The 22,344-nt window shown below is 38.8% G+C and overlaps 2 protein-coding genes across 2 annotated transcripts; one reads left to right on the top strand and one right to left on the bottom strand.

Annotated features, from left to right (window-relative positions):
- Nucleotides 1–1,329: 1,329 nt before the first annotated feature.
- LOC102704393 (aquaporin NIP1-1) lies at nt 1,330–4,240 on the top strand. Its single transcript, XM_006647040.3, has 4 exons — nt 1,330–1,580; nt 1,703–2,125; nt 2,358–2,419; nt 3,652–4,240. Exons 1-4 carry the CDS (start codon nt 1,452–1,454, stop codon nt 3,875–3,877), a joined length of 840 nt encoding a protein of 279 aa, XP_006647103.1. The 5' UTR covers nt 1,330–1,451; the 3' UTR covers nt 3,878–4,240.
- Nucleotides 4,241–6,239: 1,999 nt separating this feature from the next.
- LOC102704118 (probable LRR receptor-like serine/threonine-protein kinase At1g53440) lies at nt 6,240–17,397 on the bottom strand. Its single transcript, XM_015833920.2, has 24 exons — nt 17,116–17,397; nt 15,179–15,380; nt 14,980–15,051; nt 14,834–14,902; nt 14,682–14,753; nt 14,506–14,577; nt 14,003–14,074; nt 13,851–13,922; nt 13,636–13,707; nt 13,477–13,548; nt 13,321–13,392; nt 12,773–12,844; nt 12,555–12,632; nt 12,333–12,392; nt 12,211–12,249; nt 12,060–12,109; nt 11,581–11,951; nt 10,749–10,944; nt 10,475–10,606; nt 9,384–9,538; nt 8,290–8,500; nt 7,920–8,154; nt 7,665–7,815; nt 6,240–7,074 (listed from the first exon to the last, which is right to left on the bottom strand). Exons 1-24 carry the CDS (start codon nt 17,252–17,254, stop codon nt 6,691–6,693), a joined length of 3,120 nt encoding a protein of 1,039 aa, XP_015689406.1. The 5' UTR covers nt 17,255–17,397; the 3' UTR covers nt 6,240–6,690.
- Between the last annotated feature and the right edge of the window lie 4,947 nt (nt 17,398–22,344).

Genomic DNA, 22,344 nt, shown 5'->3' with positions numbered 1-22,344 from the left:
TGATGCTTACTTTTAAATTCCAATAAGTAATATTTACTTTAGAAAATTCTAACACGTTTAACCATGCATGATTATTTTTGGCTCTAGTAGATTTTAAATATAATCTAATATAAAATAGGTGTTCACAATTTGAAAAGTTTGATCAAACCATGTCCTAATCGTTAAATATATATTGAGTTATCTACATGTGATTTAACCATCCGTAGGCATGTGCATGTTTTCCTCTATATATAGGATCCTACAATCTATTTGCAAATGATTAAACGCCCTATAAGTATGTGAACAATAGTAGCCCAATTAAATTGGACCAACAGAGATTGCAAAAAAAAAAAAAACTAAATCAATTAAGGCATAGCCATACCAGTTCGTTGGATCGCCATAAAGCACTCGCATTTACTGGAGGCGTTGAAAATTAATGAGCCGATCGACGATTTATTGCAATTTTAACTTGGCGACAAGGATTCATAGATCTGTGAACGTACATTGTCCTTTGCAAAAGCTTATCCCTTTTTTTTTCCTTTGGCCTTGTTTTTCAACCGTACCATCATGCCAATCTAGCTCTCTCTCAGCTCTCCCGTCTTGGAAAATTCACTATATACGTTAGATTGGTGAAAGATTAGGTCCCGAAATCGGTGATATTGTCCTGTGATATTTGCGATGACATTAAGTCACTGACGTGTAGAACCCACGTAAATTCAGACATATATGATCCTACACGTGTCACGAGGAAATATCACTAAATCTGCGTCCGAAAGATTATTGGAGGCAAAAGAAAAATCATTTGTCAGGACTTGCATATAAGTTATTTCCATATGTTTTCTGTGCGTATAGCTGATAGCTCTGATGGATTATGTCTGAAATTTAGTTTATGATGAATATTCGATAGCATAAACAAATAAACTAAATATTAAAAAATTGAAAGGTTGGTTTAAAGTGGTTTTTTTTTCCAACAAAACATCCGCGATGAGTTTCAAAGTACTTTATTGTCGTCTCTGCATCTGGTGGGTAGGTGGGGCTTTGAATCCCAGTTTGTTATTTTTAGCTCCCACTCTGGCCTAATCCTCTTTTTGACAGGGCAAACACACAAACAAATTATAATTAAGCAGATGATAAATCCTGATTAATTACATGGATAATCACCACACCAGTTTAAAAATAACAACAATAATAATATAATTTTAGCAGTTAACAGAGCGCACCAACCAGGAGATTAAAGTGGGCTGGGTCAATCCAAACGGCATGGAAAGTGATTCCTATCCGATGATCTCGCAGCGTCAGTCATCAGCAGCTGCCATGGAAGATGAGCTCGGTTGGCGCCAATAAATAGGCACCCGGGTCATCGGCAACCCAGTGCCATTGTACCCTCTCCTCTCTCTTTCTCTCTTCTCCCTGCTCCGTTTCATCGATCTGTGTGTGCTAGCTGCTGCCTCTCCTGTGCGCGAGTGAGAGAGATGGCAGGAGGAGGTGACACCAATGGCTCCTCGGCTAATGAGCAGCGAGCCATGGAGGAGGGCGGGAAGCAGGAGGAGTTCACTGACCAGGGCTGCAGCCTCGCCGTCTCCGTGCCCTTCATCCAGAAGGTGAGCTAGCTGCCTCAGATCGATGATCATTTCATGGATGGCTTCTGGATTCTGGCGATCTCGTCAGACTGTTTCTTGGAATGCAACTAACAATGGCGGAATCAATGGATGTACGTATGCAGATCATCGCGGAGATATTTGGGACGTACTTCCTGATCTTCGCCGGGTGCGGGGCGGTGACGATCAACCAGAGCAAGAACGGGCAGATCACGTTCCCGGGGGTGGCGATCGTGTGGGGGCTGGCGGTGATGGTGATGGTGTACGCCGTCGGGCACATCTCCGGCGCGCACTTCAACCCGGCGGTGACGCTGGCGTTCGCGACGTGCCGGCGGTTCCCGTGGCGGCAGGTGCCGGCGTACGTGCTGGCGCAGATGCTGGGCGCCACGCTCGCCAGCGGCACGCTCCGCCTCATGTTCGGCGGCCGCCACGAGCACTTCCCCGGCACCCTCCCCGCCGGCTCCGACGTCCAGTCGCTCGTCCTCGAGTTCATCATCACCTTCTACCTCATGTTCGTCATCTCCGGCGTCGCCACCGACAACCGAGCCGTACGCACCCTACCCTACTACCCAAATATCAAACACAAAAAAAAATATAGGATTTTTCCATGAACCAATTCGATTTTTTTGAAATTTTGAATAGGCCTAGCTACAAATTATATTGTTGATTACAAATCTACGTGATTAACTTATTACTGATTAGCTAATTATGGGTAATAGATAATCCTAATACATATGAATTCTCAAGTGATAATTGTGTTGGTTAATTGCATCCATGCAGATCGGGGAGCTGGCAGGGCTGGCCGTTGGTGCAACCATCCTGCTTAACGTGCTAATCGCTGGGTAAGTATATAACCAATCACTATGTTTATTTTTCCACACATAACCCCAAGTGTTTACCGTAATCAAGCAAATAGATTGCATTTCAAACAGGATCTAGAGGCCCAAAGGAAAAAAGAAAGAATCTTTCAAAACCCTCTTTTAAATATTCCAAGAAATTAATTAAAGTGGTTTGGTAGCAGTAACACATTGTGTTCCAGTCAAAACCGAGAAAAGAGAAACTGGGAAAGGGTCAGATTCAGACTAGATGTGGCCGTCCTTTTCGCTAGCTAGTACTAGGAACATGAGAGGAGCGTTTGGTTTTTGATGGAGGCAGCCATGAAATGCAAGCCAATAATAAATTCGGATCGCAGCAGCAGGCAAGGCACCGCCATGCATCGCCGGCTTTGAATGAAACCGATCCAATCTGCTGCTGCTGCTATGCATGTATTGCTTTGCTGCGCGGTTGTTGGTTGGTGCAGCAGATCGCCACTCCACTCCACTGCGCTGCACCTACCATTAAATGTGACCTTAATTACTTCGCTACCTCCACCTTCAACCTTGTGATTTCTCTCACCCTCGTGTACATAACAGTGGTATCATTTTCTCAGAGAAGGTAAAATTGCTCCTCTGCTTAACTTCGCTCCGCTCTACCGGTGTTAATGACGCGTCCTCCCGTTTGGGGAGGGAGGTAATTAAGCTCATGTGGTCGCGTGTGCATGTTTTTTGAATCGTTAAATATTTATCTTTTTTATATAAAGAAAACTATTAACAACTTAATTTGAAAACCACATTAATTTATTTTTTAAGTTTAAAATATATATCTGATCAGTTCTAAAATATAAGACTTGGACCATTTTTTCTGTTTGCCCCGGCGTATAAGGTGTGACGTATGTATCTCTCTCCTCTTAATTATATATGAGAGGTGGTTATAACTCTTTCATATATTCTTGTGTTACGTATATTTGCGTCTAATATTTTGAAATAAAGAAAGTAATACTTAATTTATTATTATCTAATGCGCATGATCTATCTTGGATTATGTAATATTTTTCTTTCTTTTTCACTTGCTCTCAAACTCTCATATCTTAAGAAACTTTTTGGTATGATTCCAACTCCTGAATTTTAGCCGTGGAGAAAAATCGTAGAGCTATCGAATTTTGCTCCACCCTAGTAATTCTTCTTCTTCTTAAGATCACTCGCTAATACACTCATAAAACATTTCATATATTTTGTTCTTGCTGAATATATTTCAGGCCAATCTCCGGGGCGTCGATGAACCCGGCGAGGAGCGTGGGGCCGGCGCTGATCGGGAGCGAGTACAGGTCGATCTGGGTGTACATCGTCGGCCCGGTCGCCGGAGCGGTGGCCGGAGCCTGGGCCTACAACCTCATCCGCTTCACCAACAAGCCGCTCCGCGAGATCACCAAGAGCGGCTCCTTCCTCAAGAGCATGAACAGGATGAACTCCTCCTCCACCTAACCATACATTAGCTGCTGCATCTATATCAACTTAACCTCCTCCTCCCCCACCACCGTCGCCAAACCCTAATTACTGCTGCTACCACCATCATCTGATCTTGATCGAGATCGAGATCTAGGAGAGCAACTACTATTTGTGACAGTACACTGTAGTAATTTTTGTTGTGTCGCCGTCTGCCGCGCATGCAGCCACCGTCTATATATCTAGGTCTTGTTCGGGACAGGAATTTTGCATCGTGCGTGAAGTTGTGGGGGGGTTTCTATGAAATTCGTGTGGAGTTTCTGGTTCCGATATATCTAGAACTAAATTGGAGAATGTATATGTGCGCGTTAGCGTTTGGAATAGTAAGTATGTTTTGGATCATGTGAAATTGTGACAGCATGTTGCATTACCCAGCCAGTGTAAGGTTGATGGAGACCATATTTGGATTGACTGTAGATTATTAGTTCCTTGCAGATTGTGGTTTTCAGTAGGTGAATATGTTTAATTCCCCCTACATGACGGCTGGAAGTTACACTCAGAGCAGGAGATTTAATTAAGCAAAATTGTAACGACGCAACACTTTCGTCTCTCCTATCAATGGTTTAGCTACACTATTTCAGTATTTTGACATCAAAATTATATGGAAAAAAAGGATATGTTCCAAATCATAGGAAAGAGCTTAATTTTGTTTGAAATAGGATAGGAGCTTAATTAACATGTGTCATTAGTAGCAAATATTGGTAAAAAAGAGTGCTTGGAATAAGCGTGTCGGAATTACTACTAAAATGAGCCTACGGTAGCGTTTGGTTTTGATGTGGTGCCTTTTCATGGACTAGGAGCAGTTATATTTCGAAGAAATCTAAGGTATACATATGTAGTAGCACTAGTTGAATGCTATAAAAATTGATTATATTTTTCATGGACTTTGACACAGGTCTTGGACATTGATACCTAAGATTAGGACCCAAGTAACAGTATAAATGCTCACAGATTTTTATATGGTCTCATAACTGGACCAGTAAAACAAACGGAGCCACGATGGTGCTTAAATAAAAAATCTTGTAGAAAGATAAAATGGGCAATTTTGCAAAAGGTGCCATATTCTCTATTGTACCTCTAGGTATAATGGAGATATTATATTTTCTAGTGTAAAATTTAGTATCTATAGTTACTTATATATTGTACCAAAATTTTGAGCGAAACATTTAGTATCTAGAGATACTTTATATATATCAAGATAGTAAAATTGTTCTATAGACTAATCTTAGAAGACGGGAAAAATCATATATTTATTGATATTTTTATGCATATATATTATACTACCTCTGTCTCACATAAGTATAGCATGTATTTAAATTGGACTACATAGTTGTACTTATTATGGAACAGCGATAATAATAAAGAATATTGGTCAAATTTATTTTCTAAAAACCATATCTTTGTCTAAATTATAAAATCAGAGGGAGTAGTACTGTTTGGTGGTCATACATCTAAGATTTCGGTTTCACCAGATCAATTATTTGTTTTCAGGTTTTAGACTAATTGTCTTATGCCCTTTTAGGCCTCTGTTTCAATTATTTGTTTCCAGGTTTTAGACTAATTGTCTTACGCCCTTTTAGGCCTCTGTTTGGATGGTCGATGATGGGCCGAGACTAAGACACATCCGATCCAAAGAGACCTTAGAGTATTCCAAACAATTAATCTATCTCATTCTCTATCCTAAAAATAGAATATAAAAGGTAATAATATCCCCAACGACTCATCTAAATTTGGTCATCCACATCTTTATTTGGGTAATTATCTAAAATAGTTTTATTCTTCATATCTCTTTGTACTCTAGCAGATCATCTATACATGACATCCTCTATATCTTTTTGAAGAAGGGAGAGAATATCCAAATATAGAGTTTCATGGATAACATTTAAAAATAGATGACGTGATAGATGTTCTCCTAGAGCTCAGTTTTTACTCTTCATTCTTTATTTCTAGGATGGAGGATAAAATAGATAAGTTGTTGGGGATGCTCTAAAGATTAATTTGTAGCAAAACATCTATCTTATCCTCTATTTTCAGATGTCATCCGTATTTAGAGAGAAAAACTCTATATTTGGATGTTTTCTCTCCATCCTCCAAAAAAATATGAAGGATGTCATATATAAATGATCTGCTCGAGTAAAAAAGATAAGGATGAAACTCCAAATGAAGATATGGATGATCAAATTTAGATGATTTATTAGGGATGTTAGGGATGCAAGGAAGCTCAAAATAAAAGCCCAATCACCAAAATAAAAAAGGAATAATGTATTCTGCAACAGGTATGCGCAAGGCACACAAATAATGCAAAAAGAAAATACACATGAAGAGAGCAAAACAGGACTGTTTTTTTTTTTAAAAGTTATAAGGGCAGAAACCAGTTTGCACTGAATTTTTGTGTTGTACATCTCTTCCCCTACTTGCCCAACAAACAATAATCTTGCCTACCTAAATTATAACAATAAAGAAAATCTTACAAATTAATTGTACATTGGATTGATTGATACAAGGAGACCAAGGCTAACTAATGAACTCCACTTAGTACCTCAATTCGGTTGTATCTTCACATCACAATGGTTGTTGAATCAGGTCCGATGTGTTCTGAGTCCCCTTGGTAAGAACGCACAATGGCAATTAGATGCATCATTTCTGTCAATTGTCCTAGTTCATGGATGAGAAAGATGAGAACTGACAGAATGTCAAATTACAGGGGGATTACAAACATAGACCCAATGCATGCCTATGTACAGTTAACTGCATTAGGCTCAAAAAATTGCCAACATTTCAGCCTAGCTAATCTAGGTCCTGCAGCATATCTTTGAAGAAGGGGAGCTTGAAGATGGGAGGTAACCACTCTCCATACTGTTTTGCAGCAAGATCGAAGGATCGCTTGATGGAGCGTAGGACCACTCCGTCAGGCTATTGTTATTCATAGATTGATCAGATTGGCTGCCACTGGGCCTGATGGACTCACTGAAATCTTCATCAGGTACAACCTCAATGGGGGCTTGGCCAGAGAGCATGTTCACCACCGCAGACATTTTCGGCCTCTGAGCAGGCGACGTGTTTGTGCATAGAAGAGCTACATCCAGCATCCTAAGTGCTTCATCTTGAGAGTAGTTAGAACCAAGACGCTGGTCAACAATTTCCAGTAGTCTCCCTTCCTGCTTCAATCTTTCAGCCTGTGTCCAGAAAATACATCCAGTTAGCACCTTGGTGTTTAAAATGTGTAACATCATTATCAGCAATAAACTTTGTCATGTTAACATGCTAGGCTGAACTCTCTTGGGTAGTTGGATGATGTGCCTTTAAAATTTGAAAACACTTCCAGCGGACACTAGGCAATTCTTTCTTCTGGCATGAATAATGCTGGTTTGTTTGTGGGCTAAGAGAGAATGTTCGGTTGTACACCCAAGTTGGGTGTAGAGGCTGGATATTTTCAATCCATTATCTAAAAAAAATTGTTAACCTTTGCTTGACAAAATCTCAGTACCTACTAGACAGGTTTTTATTATCCATTATTATCTGGTTGGGTGAGTATTAAGAAACTTGGCGATAGAAGAAAAGATGCCATTCAAATGTTCAATTCCTCTGCATAGTATCAGCCTAAAATGTGCCAAAGACCTCTCCAAAGTTAAGAAATTGGCTTTATAAAAGATAACATATCTACGGTAGAAATTTGTCCCATAAGATGACACTCAATTTTATGGGGTTCGTGATAGTTGAAATCCTTAAAGACAAAGAAAACAAAAGAAAAGCTAAAATAGTATACCCAGTCAAGAAGATGGAGATATTCATCATCTGACATGCTACTTGTATTGCTTGTTCCACTAACAATCTCTAATGTCACCACTCCAAAACTGTATACGTCTGCTTTACATGTCAAGCAACCTCTTGTGGCATACTCAGGTGCCATATATCCACTGGTTCAATTAAAGAACAACATCAGATGTTGGACAATAAAGATTTTTCTACAATACAATAATAGAAAATGAAAGGTGAAGTGGTAAATAAAATGACATCTTACACAGTTCCAGCTATCCGAGTGCTCACACGCCCACGGTCATCATTCAGTTTAGCCAAACCAAAATCAGATATTTTTGGTTGCAGTCTTTCATCAAGAAGAATATTTGATGGTTTTATATCTCTATGGATGATTTTCAATGTTGATTCTTCATGAAGATAGCACAAGCCTTTTGCTGTTCCAAGGCAGATATTATATCGTGTTGGCCAGTCTAGTTTCAATTGATGATCTCCACGACCTAAAAATCAGTACACCATTAGAATAGAGTACTCTTAACAACTATCATGAGCTTGAACTAGATAGTTGTCGGGAAATTCATTTTGGGGGCAAGATAAACAGTTTGAAAATATCATCCAAATTTATGTAGTCTTACCAAAAAGTGCACGACCAAGACTATTGTTTTCCAAGAACTCATATATCAGCAGTAGCTGTTCTCCATCAATACAACAACCAAAGAGCCTCACAAGGTTAGGATGCCTTAGAGCAGATATTATTCCTATTTCATTTAAAAACTCACGGTTCCCTTGGCTTGACTGGGAAGAGAGTTTCTTAACGGCAACTGTAGTACCATTGGCTAGTGTACCCTGAAGATAGAAGATTGGTTGACAAAGTGTTACAACTCAAAAAGGAATAACATGTAGAGTTCACATATAGATATACTAGTTAAAATGCGTCCTATTACTTTTTACATCTAGGTGCTGGATAATTCACCTTTTTTGCTATTTATAGAGTAAAATACACAGGCGGTCCTTAGACTTCTGTTGTTGTATCATCTAGGTCCCTAAAATGTGAAAATGCAAATTCATGTTCCTAAGCTTCCTAAACTGTGTCATCTTGGTCCAAAACTGCCACATAGTCCCCCACAAGCCTACTTGGCACCAACTTTGCCAATACTTCACTCCCTTCTCTCTCTCCATGTCGGCACCACGTAGGCTCCCGAAGGGCCACATGGGCCCTCGGAGGAGCATGTGGCAGTTTTGGACCTAGATGAATCACTTTAGCAAGTTTGGCGGTTTTGGACCTAGATGAATCACTTTAGCAAGTTTAGGGACCTAGATGACACAACACAAATTTAAGGACTGCCAGCATATTTTACTCTTATTTATATACTTGTTAGTTCTTATGTTCGATCCTGTCAGTATGTTGCAGTTCCAGTGGATTGTTTGTCCCAAAAAGTGTATACCATATGCAGTGATGTCACGAATATATAGAAACCCTTCTGCATTCTGCTACCACAAATACTAATTATATCATATTATGCAGCGACGTCATGAATACAAAGTAACATTTCTGTATTCTTCTGCCATAAGTACTAATTATATCATATTATGCAGCTATGTTATGAATACAAAGTGCTATCTTCAACGACTTTTTATCATGCAACCTATTGTAAAAGGAATAGACATTAATGTGTGAAAGTTAAACAACCTATTGTTTAACAACACCTTAAGGGTTCGCAGCTCTTACCTTGTAAACAGGTCCAAAGCCACCTTCACCTATTTTATTAGCAGGATCAAAATGTCTCGTTGCAGATTCAATCTCTTTTAAGCTAAAGAAGTACTGTGTCCGTGTTTGAAGCTCTGAAGTATCAGTCTTCCTTCCATGGTAAAAAAATTGTATACCTGTGATGCACACTAAAATATTAAAACTAGATGGTAGAAATGCTAGTGTATTTAGGATGGCTGTTGTCAATATTAGCTAAAAATCATATAAAATTATTTTATGTTTTTTATTTATAACAAGCAACTAGAAAAAGGATATCATCCCCTTGGTCCTTATGTAATTAATCTACACAATTTTGCTTTATGTTGCTCAAGTTAAGTTCACAGGCTGATACTTGAATTCAGATTAGTAAATTTCAGGAATATCAGGTTTTGGGGGCATTCGTAATAATCCTAAGTTTCAGGGGGAAAATGTTTCATAAAACCCAGGTACATCCTATATCATCTAATTACCATGGTACAATATTTTTGCATAATACTAGGACAGAAGAATATTCTTCAATATTTTGAGTACATAGAAACATTAGGCACCTTCCCGACGAATGTGAGCATATGCATATGAAAATACCACTCATTATAGTAGAATATGAGTATTTTGCATAAATGTGGTTTCGTTGAACATTTTTCCCAAAAACCTGGTCTGCTTTAAACATGGCAAGAAGTGGGGTTTTATGCTACAGATCGTGGAGAAAGAACTGAGGAGGTGAGTAGAGGGAGAGAGGAAAGGCAGAAAAGAGCTATGTTCATGGAATCTGTAACTTCTTCATTCCTAGCATTTGGCTGTACTTATATTACATAAGAAAGTCAGATGCTAAATCAACTACTATAGCTGCTGTCAAATGCAAAACCCAAGTTGACTACTAGATGACAAAATGTAGCGTACTGCTTACTGAAGAGAAAATATCAACAGACTTGTACTGCCTAGAGAAACAACCAAAGGCACAAGGGTTATGCTAACACAAATACTAGGGTTAGGAATTTCATAGTTCAAAATCAATAAGCATGCTAAACCAGATATAGAGAATATAAAAGGGTAGAAAATGAATATCGACTCACCATTTCTTTTTAGATTCTTTTTTCGGAAGAATTTAATATAGCAGAGAATTAGTGCAAGTATGGCTATGAAACATGCTGCTAGAATTATAGCAATCATCAGCCCAGTAGAAATTCCGTGATGGTTCCTGCTTACTGTTCAAGAACTGCAATTAGCTAACTTTCAAGCATATGGAAAATATGATTAAACAATATCCATGTGTAATTAGAGAGAGCTTGAAAGGCATATGTAAAATATTGGCAAGAAGACAGGCTAGTTTGAGTGCAAAGAACTTACATTGTGTAACAGATATAGCTGAGATCAATGGGCCATACACACCCCTGTCAGGAACACCTGTGGTACCTTTGCCTGCCCAGTAGAAGTGAATTTCCAATGTATTATCCGTGATGTTGGTTGTAAAACCTTTTGTAATTTCACGATGGACACCACCAGCCTCATCTTGAATGTTAAAGTCCTTCAAAACTTTAGTACCCTGAGAGATTGATGCAAATGTTAGTTCAAAAGAACAACAGATATCCATATTTGTATGATGTAACTTTAACAAGCATTAAATAATGCATGGACATATTGGAGAAATGAGGGCGGGAGACCAAAAAACTATTTGAGCAGGAATTAACTTACACCGACAATAAAAGGTAACCAAGAAAATAAATTTTCATATTTTATTTGTAACCTTTATAGCCACTTGGGTTACTGACAATTTCACTTTATTCAACTTTCATCTTTTTTTCTCTTCTTAATACAAAGGATAAATTCGAAATTGTATGTTGTGGCCTTGTGTGTTTGCATGACTGTGTGCATTCATGGTTGTTTTGGGATTGTTTCAAACATTAAAACATGGTGAATTCTATAACTGAGACAACTGTTCCTCTGTAGCAAGCAAGTTTCTCATTCTTTTTGTTAGTAGAACAATCACGTGCTTTAGATAATATATGAATTCTCCAATCTGGTTATATAGTGATGGTTTTTCCACGCCAAATTTCTAATAGTTTTAACTTTTTAGAGTGAAGTAAGACAAGTGGTATAAACTAGAAGTAGCAAAGAATTAAGATGCCAGCAACACTATGACAAAGAAAAATGATGAATCCTAGAGATTAAAGAATGGTACCTGGATAAATACATCAAAAATGCGCTTGCCGTTGCTGGAAAACGTATGATCCTCTGTGAACACAATCTCGGCAAAATTAAGTTTTACTGAATATTCACCATTTTCCATGCAGAGTCCATAATATTTTAGTGAGAGAGGTGAGAGGCGAGCTTCAGTGTATAACTCAGGATGATCCAGGACGAGTTTTGATGTGTTTCTAGCAATGTAGTCAGCATCTGGATTACCCACAAAATCTCCTGTGCTACTATAGGCCCATTTTCTGTCATTCGATAAAACAAAAGTAGATGTTCCTATTCGAGATGAGTCGTCCTCATAGATATTCCCATCGACCTCAACACTTTTGCCACCACAGTTAATAAATAGGGAGGAATCTGAAAATATTTGAAGAAACGTTTTAGTACCATTGTACATTTATATTTTAAGCTTAGATCTGAATATAAGGACTGGTGTCCCAGCTCCATTACAATAAGTAAACTTACAGTGTGGTTTGTCCATGCAGGGAAGATTCTTTCGTAAACATGGTTGCAAACTTGCAAAACAGAGGATCATAAACCCCCTTAATACTTATTTTCTCATATGAATATTTGGTACGAAAATATATCACATGGAAATTTCAGTGTGTGATCTTACAGGTTGTCATTTGAAGATGAAAAGCTTGAAACCATATTTCTGCAATTACAAATGCAAAGCATTTCAACATCATGAAAAACAAAGCTCATTTTATGCAAAGATCTTTCAAATGAGCAGCATACACGTTTGCTTGCTGACATTCATTTGGAGGGTTACCCGTGAAGTTATTATACGACACATCCCTGCAAACATTCATCAGTTGTTATCCAAGGACATGTCACCAAAATAGAAATTAACATATACGACTGATCTTCATTCTATAAATGGTAAATAGAGTAACCAGTAGAGAAGCGTAAAGGTATATATCATACGCACAGAAGAGTATTGCATTATAGAATACGCACATGTTTACTTTGTTGCTTGCCTTGTTTTTCAACATCCAACCAGGCAAATCTCCAGTCAGCATGTTGTCAGTTAAGTACCTATTTATAGTGATTGAAACGAGGCTCTTTCAAAAAACAATACGCAAAACCATCAATGTTGGAGAGAAAGCTACACTTTATTGTCCAAAATCAAACAAAATGTTGAGATGTAAAGTAAAATCTCATGGATTGAATCTCACAGAAATTGTAGCGCCCCCAATCCGGCAAAACTTTGTGGAATTTGACCGGTCAATTTGTTGAAGCTCAGATCCCTGAAATTAATACAGAAATACATAATCTAATCTCTGAAACTAATAGTAACCATGAGAATTGAGGAAACCAACAACAGGGGTTTGTGTGGTCACACATCTTAGCTTCAATGAACAGTAAAATAACACTTAATAGTATTTTCAATGAAATGGATACAAGGTAGAGTCTCCTCTACCTTCTTATTCAAAAAAAAAAACACTAAATAGTAGAAAATGAGTTAGCATGTCAGAAAATTAAGTATTTTTTATTATCAGTGTTCAGTTTAAAAGGGGTCACATGTTATGCCCAGAGTACCCTTTAATACTGTGACATCTTATATTTCATATTAGGGTCCTAAACCATGCGATTACCAACACTAACAGTCAACTAACTTCTCTTGTCTCACCAATACTGATGATGCAAACAGAAAAACTATATGAACAACAAAGTTCACTCTAGAAGGTAATACTTGAAGCAAAATAAATGGTCGGATACTTACATGAGTATTAGATACTGCATTTCTCCAAGGTAAGGTGGTATTTCACCATATATTGAGCAGTTTCTAAGGACCCTATAACATAAGAGAATTTAATATTGTGTTGGAGCTTGGAAGTACTAACATAAGCTATTAAAAATCACTGAAAGATAAACTCACACTTTTGTAAGGTGCTGTGCATTTTGTAAGGGAGGAAATTTCATGCTTGGTCCAATCAAATCAGTCACTCTCCTGATTATGTAATAATTACAAGATAGATTGTTAAAACATCAGTAGTAACTTGGTGGTAAAATAACAAAGTATATGAAATGTTATTACAGTTCTGTTAAGTTGTTCAACAAAGAAATTTCTGGAGGAATAGGCCCACTCATCAAGGTACCCTGCATGTCTCTGGAAAATGGAGACGAGGTTACAACAAAAATTGTATTCCCAAATATAAAAGGTTAAAACAAATATTATAACATTGAACAAAAGTCATTTTCATCCATTTCAACTGCAACTCGTAAAATGTTATATATTAGTGTGAAACTGACATTCTGTTGACCCGTTGCCAACTCTTTATGAAACTGGGTATTCTTCCTGAGATATTGGTCCCATCAATTCGGCTGCAATTGTTCCAAATTACAACAAAAGTTAGAACTTGCTACTAAAGAAAGGATTTTCTTGAAATATGGATGGGACATACAAATCTGTCATATTTGTGAGCCTGGAAAAGGTTGAAGGCAACTCTCCTGTGATGTTATTTGCAGAAATGAAACTGTAAGAGGAAAATGAGTAATAATTCAAGAAACTTTAGATAGCACTTAGTGAAAAAAATAATGGGAAACTTCATTTTTAAGGCACATTCATGTTTTTTTTGGAATAGGAAAAAATTATCAGCATCTGAAGGAGAAAACAATTATTCAAAACATGGAATTTGATTATGCTAATTAACATGGTATAAACTGTAATGGAACCAGTTGCGCATCAATGATGCATCAATGCTAGTTAGGTATGGTTACTTATCACATTCATGCTACTCTAGAGTGTCTTCACAAATTTAACCACAGAACAGAAATCTGGTGTTTGCATTTTCATTCCCAGTAACAAGACAACTATCTGTCTTAACCAACAATGGAAGACAAATGAACCTCCTTAGCAATGAGGATGTAAGTAATTAATTAAAAAGGTATCTGTACAGGAGCTTACAATCTCTCCAAACTGATGATGTTACCCAAATCCGGTGGAATAGGACCCTCAAGCTGATTGCCTTCTAGATTTCTGCAGGCAATTGGTTGATAAGTCCAAAAGTTAGCTTCTCTAGTTTTACACCTTCAGCCGCAGCAAGCTCCAGGTGCTTGTAATCATATAGTGCAACAACTCACATAGATTTCAAGAAGGGCATGCGTCCAAGCTCCTTAGGTATTGTTCCAGATATGCGATTTCCCTGGAGAGACCTGTAGTTGCACTAGATAGTTGAACAAATGACTACTTACAGGCATTCCAACGATATCATATGGGATCATGCAACACATACAGATTGAAAACAGTTAGACTAGCCCATGATGTTGGAATTGGTCCTTGGATGAAATTGCGTGATAAGTCACTGCAGGGAAATGAACCATTTTTTATTTATGAATGGTGAATGTTCTGAAATTCAAGTATCTGGATGGAAGAGCTTACAGATTTGTCAAATAAGTGAGGTTGACCACTTCTTCAGGTAGAACTCCACTAAGATTCTGACGCATAAGCTCCCTGCCCATACATAGGAAAGAGCAATAACATTTTAGTAGAAAAATGGAAGACACTGAAACAGTTGAACTATTCTGGACAAGAACCACTCTAGGGCAAAAAAACAGTTGAATTATGAGTGTGTCCTTACAAGCTGATGATGTGACACTCTGTGTGGTTCTTGAATGAACAATCACATGTCAAATTGCTGACTGGAAAATTAGGGTAACTAGATTTAATATAACTATTGGGATCACTAGCATTGACCCAAGTTTTGGACCCAGCGCATGGATCCACACTGAAGTCCCAATCCATCTTGTTAAGCTTGTGTGCTATTCTCATAAGTGCTTCAACTGCAAAGAAAATGGCGATTAAAACTTTAGTTTAATCTCGTTAGGATGTACAGAACACAGCAGTCTCAATACAATGTCATTTCTTTGCTTCCCTCAAAAGAAACAAACAGAAACCACTGGTACCACCAAGGCAAGCATCAACCAGCCCACATCAGCATCTCAAAATTTTTGCAATATACCATTAAAACAGCACAGAGCCACAGAACAATGCATTATCTAGTAAACCAAAAACTCTATGAAGCGAAACCATGGAGGAAAGGGAATGTGGTTGACAAGTCCCATTTGCTTCAAGAGTGAAAAAAGAATACCGCATGCCTCCTGTTTGAACCTTTATCCTCATTAGTGAGACATTCATATTTCTCTCCACGCACAGATACCAGCAGAGGCCATGGCATTAACTTTGAGGCCTTGATCTAGCAAAATGTCATCTCTTTCTCTTCCAGAGTTCCAGTGTCCAATTTCTTGTAGTCCAATACGCACAGTAGGCCATGGCTCATTGCACTCTATCAACTAAATTTCCTAAAGATTGCAATTACGGAGCACTGCACCGCCATTTGCCTTGGTGCAGTCAGTTCATCATTCCATTGCCCATTTGCCCTCACCATCTCAATACAATCACCAGGCAACACAGAGCACACTGCCACCATGGCTTTGCACTGCACAGAGATCTAAGCCAACGTCTCTTTGCCGCAGCACCAAACCAGCTTTGGCACCTCCACGAAGCCGGTCAGCGCGCACTCAGCAATTCCAACAAACAGTTGGCGTGCAACACCACCCAGCGGACCAGAGCAAACTGTTCACCGCCGTACCGACCCCGCAGCTCCGGGCTCCGGCGCAAGATGGGATCTTGAAGACGAAGAGCGTGCGCCCAAGGCAAAAACCAAGCCAACTTTTCCTGCTCGGGTTCGGATTCGCCAAGATCGCACGCCAAGTGGGGGAGATTGCATTAACTTGGGGGAAGAAGAACAGTTCAACACATTGCACATATGCACAGTGGTTTGGGTGGCCATTAGCCGAAAGTTAGCGACTTTATTTTCTCCGATGCCCCTAAAACTGAATGATAATTTGCATTTCAACCCTGGATGATTCGTAACGAGCCTCTGAAAAATTAAAGCTGGGTATATAACGAGGATTTTCAGAACCATCCTGAGAGAAGTAACAAATTCCGCAGGAACTCCCTGTGTCCTGCACCCAAGTTTGAGTTCACCCCGAAGATCACAGGAGCAAGCACAGGTGAAAGAAGAAAGATGGCATTTTGCATCGTATGAGTTGCTCCGACCGGCCTGAACAAAATCTTGCAGCTGGTATAAAATCAGTGGTTTTAGAGGAAAAAAAAAAGGAAATCTTTGACTGCTTTTCATCTCCAAATCAAACAACATTTTTTTTTTCTTCCGTGGGATTGGTATTTGGTAGAGTTTGCTACTTGTAAAAATCGCTGAGTGGAGCAGCCATGAATTTGTAGTTTCAGTGAACCAGTGAAGTGGCAGCAGAAAAAAAAATCCTCACAAATCCCAATACAAGCTTAGATTTAGGCACTTAGCTAAGGAAACAAAACTTAATTAGGCCCATGCTTACTACAGTTATGAACTAAAGAAATGAACAAGAGAACAACAACAAGAAGAAAACTAAAGCAATGAACAAGAAGAACAACAACAAGAAGAAAACTAAAGAAATGAACAAGAAGAAGAAAGAACAGCAAGCAAATTAAAATCTCAAAAGAAAGCAACCTACCCACCTTCTTGCTGAGGCAGCCTCTGCTTGGCCGCCGCTGCGCACCGGCGGCCATCTCGGCAGCCGGCACCCAGCAGCAGCAGCAGCAGAGAAGGGATGATAAGGAGAAGACGGAGAATGAAGCGGCTACCTCCCATTCCCATCGCCCTTGGGCCCTCACGAGTCACGAGCGGCTGAGAGAGGGGGAAGAGGAGATGGGAGTTCGAGCTCGGCAGCAAAGCTAAGGCAGCTAGCTCTCGGACTGTAGCTTTAGCTAGCTCCTCGATCTGGTGGTGGTTTGGCCGCTGGATGCTTTGGACACACAGTTGCGTATGGCTTCGGCTGCTTCTTGTGCGTGCAGTAGCAATACTAGAGGATATCGCAGCGCGCCGCAGCTTGGGGTTTTTGACCTGGGATGGGTTTATTTGTTATTTCTTTCTCGTTGCAACGCCCCGTCCGGGATTGAGATTATCTTCTAACATAAGATCCTGTTTATTTACGGAGATATGGAATCGTTTGGACACTAATTAAAAGTATTAAATATTGACGGTTAATAAAACTCATCTCATACTCTAAACCATTTCACAAGACGAACATATTGAGCTTTATTAGTCCATGATTAACGAATATGATACTATAGTAAACATTTGCTAATCGTGAATTATTTAGGCTTAAAAAATTTGTCTAATGAAATAGCCTTTATTTATACGATTAGTTTTGTTATTAGTCTATATTTAATACTTTTAATTAACGTCAAACATCCGATGTGACAATAACTATAAAAAAATTTCTAGATCCAGCCATAAAGTTTAAAGAAAGTTCAGTCATAAAGTTAGAGAAATTTACGTCAGAAGAGGGTCGTCTTGATGAGAGAACGAGCAGATCACGTGCAACATAGGTTCTGATTTGTACTGTTTAATAATATAAATAATAAAATTGACTGCTATAAATTTTAAAATATACTTTACAATCATTACATGATAATTTTTTTCACGGAAACTTTTAAAAAATCTAAAAAACATGTCCATACAAACTGAGGGAAAAAACCTAAAAAATCAAAAAGAATGTAGCCTTAATGCACACTGGCACTACTATTACTGTTTTCTTAAAAGCATGGATAATAGATCCATAACTTTATTTGATTAATATATAGATTTGTATGTGTTTAAAAATATAGCTTGATAAAAGAATATATAAATATATTTTAAAAGAACATGTTATGTTTTAGAATGAATAGATTATAGATTATTGTACTATTAAATAAATGGTAAGAGATATAGGTTGTCTGATTTTACGCATGCATTAGTGGACCAGGATCTTCCGTCTCTATAGTCAAGTGACTTTATCACTGGGACGTGGGTCCAACAAACCCTTAACTTATATGTAAGTGATAAAGGTATTGTATCTCTAAAAGCGGAGAGGATCTCAATCTGTATCACACTACCACATGCACTAGTTACACATGTACATTAAAATCACAAATGTGTGTGAGTAACAGTAGATATTGAGATTATAATTTTATTGACGGAGCTAAATACATATCGACTTCTCCGTAAAGTTATATACACGTAACTCTACGACACAGTTTCTTTGTAAATAATTTAAACAATAGAAATTATATTTTACACCCATAATTAACTCTTTTGTACGTCTTATGGATCTTTCATCATCTTAAAAACGTCTTGTCAGTAAACCCAACATATATTTATATCTAACCTTGGGCACATTTATATTAATAACATATATTTATAACTAACCTTGCACGAACCTATGTGAGCTTCGACGGTTTTGGGCACGTATAAACTCCTGGTTGAGTTGTTTAGTCCGTAGAAATTAAAGCTTCGGCTCCAAACATTTTCGTGCTGTGTGCAGATTACCATCAACTTCTCATCATCCTGCTCCATACAGATACAGTGCATGTGATGTAACCAAAACCTGTATTGATCAGCTGTAGCGCCAGTCAACCCAAGCATGTGATTCTATTCTGGTGGCTACCTAAAACATTTGCTTCCCTTCATCTTCGACATGGACAAAGTGGCATGCAGGACCTAGTTTTGACATCTGACATTTCAGTCCACAGACACAAGAAGGTTTCTCTAGCTAAGGAACTACTAATTAATCTCTTTGTTCAAAGAACCAAACCACTACTCTAGTTCCAAAAGAGAATCCTAACCTTTCCAAAAGATGAGTAATTGATCGATGCTACTGACATGCATGGTTGGAAGGTGATCTTTAAATTCTTCCCTGTTGGTGAAACTGGACTAGAAGGCCACTTTGTCTGGAGTTGCAAAGCTTCATCTTCCTTTTTTTTTTTTCTGGTAGCTCTCTACTTAGCTAGGGAAAGCAGATAATCACAGTAACCTGTGATTTGTCAATTGACCCAACATTACTAGTAGAATTATATACATTCATCTTGCAACTGGTCAACAAATTAAGGTCAACTTTCAAATGTGTTGTTGGACATAATTATGGTGTCAAGAACGTACAGTCCACACTCTGGATGCATGGTTGGTTTGGCAGTGGCAACTTGTGCTCTCTGACTTTGCTTTGGCTGATCTGTTTGCTGGGCCTGTTCATTGGCATGTATTAGTATTTGCAAAGCTCCAAGCGCTAAGTCATGGCACACCACTGAGGAAGCAGCCATGCATGTCTGGTACCAAGGGTTGACGCCGATGGCGAGTGATCTTGGTTGGTAGCAGGTAGCAAGCAGATTCATTATTATCAAGGACTTTTTCGGATTTTGACGCATGGTGAGATCTTCTAGTAGTTCTAGTTATGAGTAATATATAGCTTAAATGGTCAACTAATATTTTATTTTCTAAAAATTTGTATCGGTTCATCTAAAAAATATTAGGCATAAAAATTACACGCTCCTTCAATAGAAATCTAAAAATAAATTACTTGTATTAGGAACACATTTTTATCCAAAATTTAGGACACAAGTGAGCTAATTTTAGGCATACGTAAATATTAGGAATATATTCGGTAATATGTTGAAGATGCTCTAAGTAAATCTGCAAATGGAAGTTGCTTGGTCGATTTTTCTCGGGTCTAATGGACTAATGGTGCTCCTTGACAAGTTTTAGCAACGGAGCTTTTCTTAAGATAATGTTCAGTAATGTGCCGACGACTAATGCAAAAAATTCAGTCCTAAAGACACTCATGCATAAACATGAGATTAGGCGATAGGGCATTAGTGGCGGCAATGCTTTTAAGGTGTTACAGTCATGCTCCACTGCCATGAGCATGGAAACTTACCAGTCGCAAATGCAAGGACCAACCACAATTAACTAAAAATAACCTCCAAAGAATGATGCAACTGGTCCACCTAAAGCACATGATTGCAGAAGTTAAACCATTGAGATCAACATGTAATAGCAAGAAAGGGAATGAAGGGGACACTTGGGGTAGGCCTGTGTGTTGCAGGGCCCTACCTAGCTTGTTGATAAGCGACACATGATTAAAAAAGTAATGATCTGACCAAAAATGCCTCCATGGCTAGCAATAAACAATGCATGTGTGTACAGTCCTACGTGTGAAATATCTAGGCAATTGCAGACAATGACATGCCAAAACCTCACAGACTAGTTTAGTGAAGAGTGGTGAGCCGAAGATGACTGGATCTTTACCAGTTTGGTCCTTTTAAGAAACTTATTTTTTAAATAGATTTATAAAAAAATTATTGTATAAATAAATTTTTTTTACCACGCCAACGTCATTGACGTTATCATTGTATAGGACGGAGCCAATATGTTAGCGCCGTCCTCCAAGCCATCATGTTGGGCTCGTGTGGCAGGAGGATAACACCAATATCATTGGCACCGTTCTATACAACGACAGCGCCAATAACGTTGGCGTGGTAAAAAAAAATTATTTGTGCAATAAGTTTTTTAGGGTCTATTTGCAAAATAAGTTTCTTAAAAGGACCAAAATATAAAAAAAATGCAGGAAGATGATGCCATGCGTTCTGTGAGAAGCTTCTCTATCTGGGCTAATATTGAGAACCAGGCCCAAGCAGAGCTGTGGCATAGCCCATCGTCAGCAGACAAACCATGTGGTTCTTGAATCATCAAAACTGCAACCATGATACCAAGGGAATTCCACTACCAAGTACTAGCTGGAATTTTGATTTTTTTTTTGCCCTTTCTAAAAACTTATTTTAATAATAAAGCAGGAAAAAACTTCAACCAAATAAAAAAAACTGGCAAAATATAAAACCGACCTTAGCACTAAAAGATCTAACACTAAGGTATAACATCTCGGCGGCGTAAGCTTTGGATCTGATATAAGAACGGACTCAAAGGATTAAATAATGGTGGGGCACATCTAATAGCAAACAGTCATGTGGCTGGGCCCATTTCTAGTTGTAGTTCCTTGACGCAATATTTTTAAAATAAGTTTTATAAAACAGTCAAACGGATGTTTTTTTGGCGGCATATTTGCAAATGAAACATGAGGTTTTATAAAAGAGCTAAAAGGATGTTTGTTTGATTGTTTGGCGGCATATTTCTAACTAAAACATGATTTATGAATAAAACTTTTAGATACATATTCTCAACGATATAAAAGTTAAGACTGAAAAATAAAATATAATTAAAAAAATCTCGAAATCTACTCTAAATTTAGCGTTGAAAATTTAAATTTTGGCTTATATATGTATGAGCAGAAATGAAAAGATGGCTGTGAAAATATCAAAATTCCTGAAGTACTATCAGTTAAGATTGCCAAGCCGTGGCCAATGCTGCCTGGATACGTCAGCGGCGTAACCGTATCCGATACGCCTCCGGATATGGATACGCGCGGGATACGACTAGATACGTATCCCTTATTTTTTCCTTTATCAAATAATTAAAATAAACACGGATACGGCTCCGATACAACAGAATACGGTATGGATACGGAAACCCTAAATAACAAAACCTACGCACACGAGACTCCCGCCGCCGCACGCATCGCCTCCCCCATCGCAGGCTCGCACTCCTCGCAGCGCCGCGGCCTCGCCGCCGCCAGCGGCAAGCGCCGAGCTGCCGACGGCCGGCATCGCGACCCCGTCCTCTTCCCTCTCCTCCGCCACTTCTTCTCCCAATCCCACTCGCAGTCGCAGGCTTGCAGGTCGCAGCTTCTCTCTTGATCTCCATCGTTGTGCCGCCGCATGCGCTGTGTTCGCGCCGCCTCGCCGCTGCAAGCAACCGGCGCCGTGCCTGGTGCACCACTGCCCATCCTCTGCGTGACTTCCCGAGTGGCCAGCCAAGCG

This window comes from Oryza brachyantha, chromosome 2 (genome assembly GCF_000231095.2).
Source record: "Oryza brachyantha chromosome 2, ObraRS2, whole genome shotgun sequence".
In the NCBI taxonomy this organism is placed as follows: domain Eukaryota; kingdom Viridiplantae; phylum Streptophyta; class Magnoliopsida; order Poales; family Poaceae; genus Oryza; species Oryza brachyantha.
This window is presented reverse-complemented; position numbering and strand designations above follow the sequence as displayed.

Coding starts and splice junctions, on each gene's coding strand:
- LOC102704118 (XM_015833920.2), bottom strand. CDS start 17,254: ATGGGAATGGGAGGTAGCCGCTTCATTCTCCGTCTTCTCCTTATCATC. Junction 13,549..13,635: donor TTGAACAACTTAACAGAACT/GTAATAACATTT, acceptor TTACATAATCAG/GAGAGTGACTGATTTGATTG. Junction 8,155..8,289: donor TCTTGGTCGTGCACTTTTTG/GTAAGACTACAT, acceptor ACTGATTTTTAG/GTCGTGGAGATCATCAATTG.
- LOC102704393 (XM_006647040.3), top strand. CDS start 1,452: ATGGCAGGAGGAGGTGACACCAATGGCTCCTCGGCTAATGAGCAGCGA. Junction 1,581..1,702: donor CCGTGCCCTTCATCCAGAAG/GTGAGCTAGCTG, acceptor GTACGTATGCAG/ATCATCGCGGAGATATTTGG. Junction 2,126..2,357: donor TCGCCACCGACAACCGAGCC/GTACGCACCCTA, acceptor GCATCCATGCAG/ATCGGGGAGCTGGCAGGGCT.